This window comes from Megascapheus bottae, chromosome 14 (assembly GCF_031878675.1).
Source record: "Megascapheus bottae isolate mThoBot1 chromosome 14, mThoBot2.hap1, whole genome shotgun sequence".
Taxonomy (NCBI): Eukaryota; Metazoa; Chordata; class Mammalia; order Rodentia; family Geomyidae; genus Megascapheus; species Megascapheus bottae.
In genome coordinates this window covers 59,526,799-59,539,764 of record NC_143522.1, presented here as the reverse complement: position 1 = coordinate 59,539,764, position 12,966 = coordinate 59,526,799, and the positions used below count along the sequence as shown (strand labels likewise).

At 45.1% G+C, this 12,966-nt stretch overlaps 2 protein-coding genes across 5 annotated transcripts in view; one reads left to right on the top strand and one right to left on the bottom strand.

Moving 5' to 3' along the window:
- The window catches only part of Ap4s1 (adaptor related protein complex 4 subunit sigma 1), a 40,541-nt gene extending 30,570 nt beyond the window's left edge, over positions 1 to 9,971 (bottom strand). Inside the window, exon 1 of the mRNA XM_090345346.1 lies at positions 9,639 to 9,971. The gene's annotated coding sequence lies outside the window, so the exon portion shown is untranslated. The remainder of the gene's footprint in view (positions 1 to 9,638) is intronic.
- The window catches only part of Strn3 (striatin 3), a 101,519-nt gene continuing 97,609 nt past the window's right edge, over positions 9,057 to 12,966 (top strand). For 2 of the 4 annotated variants that reach the window (XM_090345342.1, XM_090345341.1), the window contains exon 1: positions 9,057 to 9,574. In XM_090345342.1, coding sequence (XP_090201468.1) covers positions 9,281 to 9,574 — 294 coding nt within the window. In that variant the 5' untranslated portion in view covers positions 9,057 to 9,280. The remainder of the gene's footprint in view (positions 9,575 to 12,966) is intronic. The other 2 variants (XM_090345343.1, XM_090345344.1) reach the window with 2 other exon arrangements.

Genomic DNA, 12,966 nt, shown 5'->3' with positions numbered 1-12,966 from the left:
ATAACTGGGAGAGAGGGGTAAGACAATAGAGGGGGCTGGGAGTGTGGCCTAGTGGTAGAGTGCTTGCCTAGCATGCATGAAGGCAGGGGTTCAAATCCCCAGTACCATATACATAGAAAAAAACTGGGAGCGGTGGCTCTGGCTCAAGTGGTAGGGTTCTTGCCTTGAGAAAACCCAAGGACAGTGCTCAGGCCTTGAGCTCAAGCCCAGGACTGGGAAAAGAAAATAATAGAAGAATGTGTTTAGAGAAATGCCGGGAGTGGTCAGGGAACAGGTATGAACTCTCTCTACTTAATGAACTCTTTGCTTCAACAATACACAAGGTGATTAAGGAAACTAGGGGAGTCATTGCTCAAAAAGCATGTATGACTGTATATGAAAAACAAGAACAAAAACGAAACTTACCAGTGGGGTAAGTATTGCACAAAGGGTGTGGGGATGCCTAGCAGGGATTCTACAACATTCCCAGAGGAGAAAAGGAAATGGAACAAGAATTTTCCCTGAGTTAGTGGGGATGTTATTTGAAGTGCAAGACCTGTGAACTTGGCAGGTCCACAGTAGATGATGAACGCAGCCGTGTCCGAGGGTCCTACATACACTTAATCCCTAGAGATGAAAAGATGAGGATGTATTACAGTTGATCAATTTCATATTTCTTTCTGGGAGGTTAGAACTAGAAGTGTCTTTATAGAGCATCATATTGAAGCATGGCCAATAGGTTGCACATTGAGTGCCGAGCTGTTCTGGTTAATAATACATATGCTAAGACAAATGCTGTTGGCTCATCTATAACCTAGCTATTCAGGAGCCTGAGACCTGAGGATCAAAATTTGAAATCAGCCTGGACAGAGAAGTCTGTGGGACTCTTCAGTTTCCCAGTAAAAGCCAGAAGTGAAGGCATGGCTCAACGGTAGAGCACCAGTCTTGGGCCAAAAAGCCAGGCAAGAAAGGAGGGTAAGACTGTGTAAGTTCAGGCTTCAGTACATGCACACATACAAATACATATATGTATAGGTATGTTGAAGTATTTGGGGTACTGCATAGATATCTACAAGTTACTGTAAAAATACTAAAAAAGTTAAGAGAGATTAATGGGTGGCTAGAGAGGAATAAATGGCTCTACAAATAAAAAAGCAAATGTAATAAATTAATGGTATGATCTAAGTGGCAAATATATGGAAATTCACTGTAAAATTTCTTCAACTTTCCTATTTGAAAGTCATCAGTATTGTTGCTGGGTACTGGTAGTTCACACCTGTAATTCTAGCTACTCAGGAGGCTGAGATCTAAGAGCCCAGGCAGGAAAGTCTGTGAGATTTTTATCTTAACTACTACAAAGCCAGGAATGGAGCTGTTGCTAGTAGAATACTAGCCTTGAGCAAAAAAAGCCCAAGAACTGCGCGCGCATGTGCGCGCGCGCGCGCGACACACACACACACACACACGTTACAGTAGTAGAATGCTTGGGGAAATGTTATTTTGTAAATGGGTTTTTATTTGCTTTTTCAATTAATAAAGCTTAGTTAGAACAGTTTTAGAATTGTAGAAAATTTGCAGAGATTGTAGTTCCTATATATTGCATATCTGGTTTCCCTGATTTTTTCTACTATCATTCCCTTATTACTACCTTTGATATGCTATTGTTATTAGAAGTCCATCCTTTACGTGATTTCTTATTTTCTGTATAATGTCCTTCTCTGCACCATAGTAACACATGGAATGTAGTGTTCACATTTTCTTAAGTTGTTCCTGATTTCATAGTTGCCTTAGTTTCATCTTGGCATCAGGTGTTTTATGGGAGGCCTATCTTTTTTCTCCCCTGATGTTGTCATCATCTCAATGGGGTCATAGGCTTTTGGAAGAAGAACACGGAGATCAAGTGCCATCTTTATCACATTTCTATCAGCATGGCCTCTCACTGTGAACAATGACCACAATGGCTTCATCAGTTTTCTCCATATTAGGCTCCTATGTTTATTATTCCTCTTTTGGGAAGAGGACTGTCTACATATATTATTTGTAATTTTCCTGTACAAATTTGTTTAGACCACCTCTTTATTCGATTATTTCTTCAAAGTGATAAGGATTTGTGGATACTTTATACTTTCAGTTATATTTAATTTCATAACCTGCTAAAAGACTGTGACCCAAAGTTTGAAAACTAGTATACTAGAATATTTACTTGTGAATATGGCGACTGCCTTAATTCAGATCTGGGAAAATAGTGAAACTCTACCTCACCAAACCCAAACAAACCACTGATATATTCACATTTATATATATATAATAGAGAGAGAGAGAGAGAGAGAGAGAGTATCCTGGAAACCCAACTCCTGTCCAGTCCTAAATTCAATCCATCTTTCTCAAGATACAACCAGTGTTTTTAATTAGCTTCTATCCTGGGGCTTGAACTCAGGGCCTGAGCATTATCGTTGGTCTTTTTCAAGGCTAGTGCTTTACCAGCTTTACCACTTGAGCCACACAACCACTTCTGGCTTTTTCTGTATATGTGGTACCAAGGAATTGAACCTAGGGCTTGTGCATGCTAGGCAAGCACTTACCAGTAGGCCACTCTCTGCCCCCCCCCCTTTTTTTTTTGCCAGTCCCAGGGCTTTCTCAAGGATGGCACTCTACCACTTGAGCCACAGCATCACTTCTGGCTTTTTCTGAGTATGGGAACCCAGGGCTTCATGTATGCTAGGTGAGCACTCTACCACTAGGCTACACTACTGGCCCACAAGTTTTTTTTTGTTGTTGTTTTGTTTTGTTATTGTTATTGTTGTCCGTCATGGGGCTTGAACTGAGAGCCTAGGCACTGTCCCTGAGCTCTTTTGTTTAATGCTAGTGCTCTACCACTTTGAGCCAGTGAGTCACTTCTAGTGTTCTGGTGGTTAACTGGAGGTATCAGGGATGTTCTTGCAGAGGCTGGCTTTGAACCACAACCCTCAGATTTTAGCCTTCTAAGTAGCTAAGATTATAGGTGTGAGCCAGCAGCACCTGGCTTTGTTGTTATATTTTTTTTATGGTGGTACTGGGATCATAGTAGGAAGATTAATATCCCAAGCAAACCTGGGAGAAACATGAGATTCTACCTGAAAAATAACCTAAAGCAGTAAGGACTTGGTTTGTGGGTCAAGTGCTAGAAAAGGTCAAACTCCAGTGCTACAAACAAATAAACAAACATATAAATATCCAAAGAATATATGTGCAACACAATCTAAAATATCCCATTGCAGCTAGGCCCTGGTGACTCATTCCTGTAATCCTAGTTACTTGGGAAGCTGAGGTCTAAGGAGTAAAGCAGGAAGAGCCAGCTTGGGCAGACAAATAGACTATCATCTCTCCTATTCACCAGCTAAAAACCTAAACTTAATACTCAAGCCTGAGATCTCGAGGCTCTGAGTTCAAGTCTTAGTATAAATGTCTCCTGTTTTCCCCATGCCTACCTCCTACCCCTCAAAAAAAGGATTTATGAAAGGGGCTGGCCATGTGATGTTAGCGATAGAATGTCTACTTAGCAAGTATGAGGCCTTCAGTTCAATCCTCAGTACTGCCAAAAAAGAACAACAACAAAAACCGACCAAACTCGCGTGTAATTTAAAAATCTTTTTTGTGGGATCACTGTCATGTACTGTAAGTTGGACTATTAAAAGAAAGACAAGTGATCACCATTCAAAAATAGGTTATAAAAACATACTTTTTTGGTAAAATTATGCCAATTTTAAGCATCTTCTAGTGGTTAGAGTGTGGCTTGGTGGTAGAGTATGCATGTAGAGTATCTGAGGCCCTGAGTTCACTCCCTATCCTAAGGTGGTGGTGGTGGTAGGGGGAACCCAAAACAGAATAAGGCAACAGTAACAATAACTTTTCAGAAGAGGATACTGTCTCTAGCATAGAATTCCCAGGCCAGGTGTTGATACTTGGTATTGGTTTTGAGGACTCTCCACATTGCTCTAATGGGGGACTAACCACATTTCCAAGCTTGTTAAATTCTTACCTTGGAAAGTTTAGGCAATTTTCCATTCAGCCCCTTTTCCAGTCATTTTGATCTCATGTTTACAGACCTGGTTATTCCTTCTTTGTCAATGGCCAGGAGGGACTTTGCTTTAGCCAGACACCAACCCCACCCCCTCTTCCCGGCTTCAATTTTGTTATCTCTGTGTTAGGAATTATACAATATTATCATAGCCTATTTTTATCTGATTCATTGGGAGACAATTCCTAAATGAACCTGGATTAGAATTTTATACAGCTTCTGATTTTTGAAAAAAAAAATTTGTTATTAAGGTGATGTACAAAGGAGTTACTGTTTCTGTAAGTCAGGTAATGAGTACATTTCTTTTTAGGCAATGTCATCCCTTCATTTGCTCTCTTTTGGAGTTTCTTTATTTAGTAACTATTTTTCTATGATCCATGAAGGGTTTTTTTTTGCATACAATATATTATTTGAATGATTTCAATGTCCCGCATTTATTTATTTTGCTAGTCCTGGGCTTTGAATCCAAGGCCTGGGCACTATCCATGAACTTTTTTTTTTTTGCTCAAGGCTTGCACTTTATCACTCTATCACTTGAGCCATTGTGCCACTTCTGGTTTTTTTTTTCTGATGAATTGAACCCAGGGCTTCATGCATGCTAAGCAAGCATTCTTACCACAAAGCCACATTCCTGGATCCCTGTATTTCTTCTTCTTTTTTTTTTTTTTTTGCCAGTCCTGGGCTTGTGCTCAGGGCCTGAGCTTTGTTCTTGGGTTTTTCTCAAGGCTAGAGCTCTACCACTTGAGCCACAGCACCACTTCTGGCATTTTTTCTATGTATGCGGTATCAAGGAGTCGAACCCTGGTCTTTGTGCATGCTAGGCAAGCACTCTACCACTCAGCAAAACTCCAGGTCCCCCTGTATTTATTTCTAAAGATTCTAATATTTGTTTGCATGGGTCGTAAAGATGCATACCCTACATACCCTTTTATTTCCCTAAGCAAAGTATCACCTCTAAACTACCTAAAAATAACCTCAACCATAAAAATGCTTCAGTAATCTGAGATAGTAATCTTGTGCTGCTTGATAAGTAAGTGGGAGGCAAACTAGTGAAGGTTAACTTTATTTCTTGTTTCCAAACACATGCATATATTCATTCATGGTGTGACAGCAGAAACCACTTCCTATTCTGCTGTTCTATTAAAAACATGTTATAGTCCAGCATGGTGCCTTATACCTGTAATCCTAGGTACTGAGGAGGCTGAGAACTGAGGTTAGAGGTTCAAAGCCATCCCCGGCACTAAAGACCGTGAGACTCTGATCTCCAATTTACTACTTGAAAACTGGAAGTGGCCCTGTGGCAACAAGGGTAGGGTGGTAACCTTGAGCTGAAGAGCTCAGGGACAGCCCCCAGATGCAGAGTTCAAGCCCCATGACTGACAAAAAATAAAAATAAATGAAATTAAGAACATGTTGAACACAAAAGATTTTGTTTTTGCTGGTAGTAATGTTTGAACTCAGCTTGCTTGCTCAGTGGGTGCTCTATCACTTGGGCCATGCCTCCAGCCTTGCTTTTTGCTGATTATTTTGGAGATTGCAGAAGAGCCTCAATCATCTGGATCTCCAACTCTTGAGCAACTAGGATTATAGGCATGAGACATCTACATTCAGAGGATCAAAGATTACCTTAGCTTTCTCTCTCGGCCATGGAGATAAGAACACTTGTCACAATCTTTGCAGATGACTCAAAAACAAATACTAAAAAACAAAAAAAAAATTACTAGTGTTCATGAACCAGTTTGAACTCTTTGATGCAAGAAGATATATAAGGAGCTATTTAGTTCTCAAAGGCAGAGTCAAAATGCTTTATATTTCTAGTACTATAATAATTGGAAAGACAGTATCTGAATGTTGTTCATTCCCTCCTTTTTTTTTGTGTGTGGGGCTTGAATTCTGGGCCTGGGAGCTGTCCCTGAATTCTTCAGCTCAAGGCTAGCACTCTACCACTTGAGTCACAGCACCACTTCCGGTTTTCTGGTGGTTAATTAGACAAGAGTCTCACAGACTTTAGTGCTCAGGCTGCTTTGAACTGTGATCCTCAGATCTCAGCCTCCTGAGTAGCTACGATTACAGAGGTAAGCCACCAGGCCCAGATCTTTTTTTTTTTTTTTTTTTTGACAGTTGTAGTGCTTGAACTCAGGGCCTAAGCATTGTCCTTGGCCTTTTCTCAAGGCTAAAGCCACAACACCACTTGAGCCACAGCACCACTTCTGGCATTTTTTTTCTATGTATGTGGTACCCAGGAATCGAACCTGGGTCTTTGTACATGCTAGGCCATTAGGCCAGACTCCTGGCCTTTTTCTTGTCTGGAATTCCTTTGAAATTTCTCTTTCTTTTCCCTTCCTTCCTTCCTTCCTTCCCTCCCTCCTTCCTTCCTTTCTTCCTTCATTCCCTGGGGTTTGAACTCAGGGCCTGGACACTGTCCCTGAGCATCTTTTGCTCAAAGGTAGCACTCTACTACTTGGGCCACTTCCAGCTTTATTTGTTTCTGTGGTACAGAGGAATCAAATTCCAGGGCTCCACAAACTCTAGGCATGCACTCTACCACAGGGCCACATTCCCAGCCTGAAAGTCTGGAACTCTTTAACATCCCTTTGCTGATGTATGTAAATGAAAAATGATAAGTCTTACTCAAAAATAAAATAGGCATATGGATTTAAAGAGCAACTCAAGGAAGAAAAATAACATCCTGAACTGAAATTTTAAGACAGGCATTCTTGAAGATCGTATGAGGGGCCTGGAAGAATCTGTGTGCAGGGAGAAGAGATGAACAGGAATGATGAAATGACCAAACAAACAGTTAAGTTTCACAGGTGAGGTGAGGTTGAAGAGAGGAAATGACTCAGCTTTAGATCAGGGAGGGAATTCCAGTTAGGTAAGTTGTAGTTGATAATGTGGCTTGGCATTATCCTGTCCTGAGGAGTCATGAGCCGAAAGTACAGTGTGAGTAGCTTAGGAAACTATTTCAAAAGACAGCCTTTTCTTTCCTATCCTGTACTTTAATGTGTAGAACATGCCTAGTCCTTGAATCTTAAGAAACAGCTGAGCAGAGCAAGGTGGCACACAGATCTAACCCTAGCACTTGGGAGGCAGACACAGGAGGATTGCAAGTTCCAGTTTGAGCTACACAGCCAAATCCAATTTCAAGTAACAACATCAAAAGCAACAAAACTCATTTTAGTCTGGCCTAAATTTAAGTTACTCATCAAATATTTAAGGAAGATCCATTGTGTTCCAGACATTGGTTGCAAACAGAAGGGCTCTGCCCTTCTTGAAGGCTGCAATTGGGCAGACAAATGACTATGGTGTAGAACAAAAACGGTCATGGAATTGAATTCACAAACCCATAAAGTGAATGTTAGATATATTTGGTGAGAATTCTTGAACTAGGGAGCTCACTTGAGGTTTTAAAAGAGCCAATCTGAAACAGATGCATGTAAGAGATTGAGGATGACAGGTGGTTTCCTGAGAATCTTGCTTAAAATTGGCCTGGGAAATATGGGCAGAGATAGGACCTACAATTTTAAGGATCTTCATAAGCTCTCAAAAATGTGGACTTTATTCTAAATTTGGACACCACTAAAATATCTGAAGCAGGATGAAAACAAATCTGTTTTGGAGACACAATGAGGCCCTGGGGATCGTGGAAGTGGGTTAAGGAGTGGAGGTTTAAACTCAGGCATGAATGGAGGCAATGGATAGGCAAAGTAGTTTCTGAGAAAAGATTCCATTTTGGGGGAGGGTGGTGTGAGCGAAAGATACAATGACTCCTAGCCTGTAGGTTTGGATAGTGTAAGGTAGACAATAGACCAGGCATGGGGGGTGTTACCTCCACAATCCCAGCTACTCAGTAGATCATGGTTTTCTGAGGCCAGCCTCAGAAAAGAAACAAGTATGTGGACTATTTCAAAAAAAATTAAAGCCAAAAAAAAAAAAAAAAGGGCTAGGGGTGGGAAGCTGGCTTAGTGGTAGAGTGCTTGCCTAGCATGTGTGAAGCCCTGGGTTGATTCCTCAATCGCACATACACAGAAAATGCCAGAAGTGGCGGTGTAGCTCAAGGGGTAGAGTGCTAGGCCTCGAGCACAGAGAGCCTCAGGAACAGTACCCAGGCCCTGAGTTCAAGGCCCAGGACAGGCAAAACAAAAAAAAAGGGGGGGGGGACTAGAAGTATGACTGACAAGTGTGAGTTTAAACCTAGTAAGAGCATCAACAAAAGAGGAACTTTACGAGTACCGTGACCCGAATACGTGGCATCCCAACGTTCCTTCTCTTTTACCCACTACCCTCAAGATCTAGAGGCGATGACCATCTCCCCTCCTCCCAAGAAAAACAACAACTCCTTTGGGAATCGGGAAGAAGCGGGGACAAGTAGGGCAAGCTGGAGCCGGGGCCGCCGGCTCTCAGCGGGGCCACGGCCCGGGCCCGAGCCCGCAGGGGACGGGGACCGGGGTCCGGGGTGCCTCGCCGAAGGAGACGGCCTCCCAAACCCTCCGAGTGGACGCGGGGCGGCTCCGCGGAGGAAGAGGCGAGAGGCCGACTCCCGGGACGGCCTGAAACACGCCAAGAATGCCCGAGAGACGGCAGGAATCCAGGGCGGGCGAGTGGGAGGAGAGCTGGGCGTCCGCTTCACCCGCCGGGGGTGGCCAGGGGGAGGGGAACGGCTGCGGAGGCCGCCTGGGCCAAAGAACCCGGCAGCCACGGACGCACTGGCTCCAAAAAGCGGGAATTGGCAGCCTCAGGCTCAGTAGCCACCGCCGCCGCTACAGCTGCCGCCGCTACAGCTACCGCCGCCGCCTCGGAGCCGGTCTGGGGGCCGGGTCACCATTTTCCCCGCCCCCTAACCGCGAACCCCCGGCGTCCTCAGTGCGCCTGCGTAGGGTGAGGCCAGACTCTATTTGGTTATCCAGCGGGCGGCCGGCCTCGGCGTCGGCTACCCGGCATGCCGCGCGGGAGAGGCGGCCCAGCGTCGCTTCCCTTCCCGACCCTGCCCCCTCCCCCGCCCGCCGCCGCTCCCCCTCCCTTCCCCAAAGTGAGTGAGTGAGACGGGCAGATGGAGGAGGGACGGTAATGGCGGCGGCCGGCAGCTCCCTGCTCTGACCCCCGGGCAAGCACGCCAACAACGACCCCCTTCCCGCCCCTCTCCCGGCCGGCCTCCGCCTCGCCGTCGGCGCGGGGCCACTCTCTCTGGCCCTCCCCCCAGCCGTCGGCGTCTCGCCCAGCGCCCCGGCCGGGGCCCCACACACAATGGACGAGCTTGCCGGCGGCGGCGGCGGCGGCGGCGGCGGCCCCGGGATGGCGGGGGTCCCTCCGCGGCAGCAGCAGGGTCCCGGGGGGAACCTGAGCCTCCCGCCGGGGGGCAACGGAGCGGCGGTGGCCGGGGGTGCCCCGGCCTCGGAGGGAGCGGGCCCTCCGGCGGGCCCGGAGCTGCCCCGGCCGCAGCAGTACACCATCCCGGGGATTCTGCACTACATCCAGCACGAGTGGGCCCGGTTCGAGATGGAGCGGGCGCACTGGGAGGTGGAGCGGGCCGAGCTGCAGGTACCTCGTGGGCCGGGCTCGCGGGCGGCCCGGGGCGGGGGACGGGAGGCCGGGGGGGACCTACCTGAGCGGCGGCGGCCGGCGGGCGCGGCGGGCGGGCGGGCGGGCGGGCGGGCGCGGCCCCTGAGCCTCTCCCACGAAGGCCGGCTCCAGGCTCTCCCTAGCTGCGCTGTGCGGGCTTCCGTGGGGCAGCCATTTTGGCTGTTAGTATGGCGCCTGCGGGGGCTCCTCGGGAGGCGGCCTGCCCGGGCCTGCGGGGCTGGGGGCCGCCCGGCGGCCCGGCGCCGAGTTTGCGCTTGTTTATCCTCCCTGGGCATTGAGAGCTCGAGGACGGACAGAGACGGGCGTCTCGCCATTTTGCTCCTGGCCCCCCACCTCCTCTTCGGGCCAGTCTGACTGTGACCCCCTTTTCCCGCAACTTGACACATCGCTACCCCTTGACAACCACAGCTTTTCTTTTTCTTGGGGGGGGGGGCAACCGTAACCCCTTGTGGATGGGGTTATGGTTGACATGTGAGATTTTCATTTCCCACTGTCATCTCAACTGCTTACATACCTGGGTTGTATAATATACCTGTGGGTATGGAAACATACACATAGACACATACATAATACACACGTATATATAATATACATACATATAATAACACACGTGTGTGTATATATTTCTCCTTGCTCACTTGGATTTGCTTTAGTTCTTTCCCGTGGTTGGTTTGCATTTGTCTTTTTTAGGGTACCCTTCATTAAGACCTCCCCCTCCAGTCCCTTTCTTCACAGAGCCTGTGTTGTATATGTCACCCGACCGAGAACTGGTACTTTTTTCGAAGTGCAACGTGTTTGTGTCATGCTTACGAACTAATATAAAGTTAACTTGCGTTCCGGACTCGTTCCTTCTTGATGTGAACTGTGGACTGTGTTACCTAACGTGTGGGTTAGTAGTCTTGGGCTCGTACTTTGGATTTCAGAACCGTTGTATTTTTTCAGAAGGCTTGTGTAAATTTTAGGATACTTGTATTTATTTTTAAATATTTTTTTTAAAAAAATGCATCAAAACAATACTTGTTTTTGTACTGTTTACTTATTTAAGGTGTAAGCGGTATTGGCATATATGCTTGAAGTTCAGAAAATGACGAGTACTGAGGAAAAAGAGAAAGAGAGAATATTGGATTAATAAAACAAATGATTCTCTTTAATTTGGTTTTGAGCTAGTAAACTCATTTGGCTCCACAAAGTGGGTGAAGTTCAACTTCAAGTCTGGCTTTCTGCCACTTGAGCCATATCACATCTGCACTTGTGGCACTGCGCTTGTCTAATTGGAGATGAGTCAGATTTGTCTGCCTGACTGGTTTCGAGCCTAGATGAGGGGCCTGAGCCACACCAGCGGTCAGGGTAACAAAGTTTTGGGGTGTTTTTTTTTTCCTGCCAGTCCTGGGCTTGAACTCAGGGCCTGAGCACTGTCGTTGGGCTTTCCTCAAGGCTAGAGCTCTACCACTTGAGCCACAGTACTACTTCTGGCTTTTTCTGTGTATGTGGTACCGAGGAATTGAACCCCGGCCTTCGTGCATGCTAGGCAAGCACCCGGACCTTTTTTTTTTTTTCTTTTTTCTTTTTGTTTCGTTTGGTTGACTATGGAGCTTGAACTCAGGACCTGGGCCCTGTTTCTGTGCTTTTTTTTTTTTTTTTTTTACTCAATCTAGCACTCCATCACTTTGAGCCACAGTCACTTCCTACTTTCTGGAGATCAATTGGAGATATAAGACTTTCATAGACTACTCTTGCCTGTGGGCTTGGAATCTAGATCAGATCTCAGCCTGCTGAGTAGCTAGTATTGCAGAAGCTAGTAGCTTCTGTGGCCTGTGTAAGGAATTCTTACTGGGGAACCTATGCTGGCCTCCCAAGTAAGGATTCACCGGTCTCAGTCTGTAGGTGCTGAAATTACAGATATATGCTTCACCTGCATGGCTCTAAAGTAAAAATACTGCTGGAGGCCGTGGCTCTCATCTGTGGCTAGGATCTGAGGATCACAATTCCAGCCCACGCAGGAAAGTGCATGAGACATTTCTAAATATTCTCCCAAAATCCAGGAGTTTAGCATTGACTCAAGTGGTAGAGAGGTAGACTTAAGCGAACCAAAGCTCAGGACAATACTAGGACCCTGAGTTCAAGCCACAAGGCTGGCATGTGCCCACATATGAACACACAAGTAAAGATGCATATACATTTTGACTCATTCAATATTTTAGAATTGTATTTTCCTTTCTACCTGTATCAGAATTTTAACTCAAGGATTTATGCTTACTTGGCTTGAACTCCACCACTTGAGCCATGCTTCCAGCCCTGCTTTTTGCTGTGGGAGCTGGTTTTGATCTCAATCCTCTTATCTCAGTCTCCTGTGTAGTTAGAGATCTGAGTAACTGGCATCAGTTCTGCTTGTTTGGCTATTTTTTGGCTTAAAAAAAAATAACAGCTTTAGGTCAAAAAAAATTTTTTTTTTCTGCATCTGTCACTTTTGCTGTCCTTTTTCCTGTGGTTTCTTTGGGACATATTACATTTTGTTAGTATACAACTTTTCTAGTATGTTATGTGCTAAACTTAATTATGTGTGTGAAGAGAAAGCATTTGGTTGAAACACATGGAGGCTTAGGCTCACTCAATAAAACCACCATTACTGTACAGTTTTTGGACTTTGTACTGTTAGAAGTTTTTAATATGTTTCAGATTAGCATTTGAATTTGTCCTCATAAACTTCATTAATGTAAGAAACTTTGCATTATTGAAGCCAAAGTTTATGTTGTTGGCCTACTCCCATTTTTTTCTTAGCATTTCTCCTGTCAGAATTAGCAAGGAGAAAGTCCTTAAGATTCCTTTCACTTTTATGAGTTTGGTATGGTAATTCTGATACTGAAACTCTAAGCTTTTTTGTTTACTTGTTTTGAACTTTTTAAAAAAGTTTTTTCCAGTCCTGGGCTTGAGCTCAGGGCCTGAGCACTGTCCTTGGGCTTTCTTAAGGCCATAGCTCCACCACTTGAACCACAGCACCACTCGGTCTTTTTTCTGTGTATATGGTACCGGGTCTTTGTGCATGCTAGGCAAGCACTCTACCACTAGGCCAAACTCCTGGCCCTGTTTACTTGTTTTGAAAAAGTGTTGATTTTGCTTCTAGATGCATTTTCCCCCCTCCTCAGGAATTTTCACTGTTTTATACTATTGTATAAAATTTTCATGTTGTTTTGGAGTAAAATGTTCATTATTTTATGTTTATATATTTTTTGTGTGTCTTGTGCATTTAGACTGCCTTATTGAGGTACTTAGGTAATCGAGTTTCAGGTTTGTGTCTAGAATATTGAATATAGTTTATTTAGATGACTCGAGTCTTCAAAAAGATGGCTTTT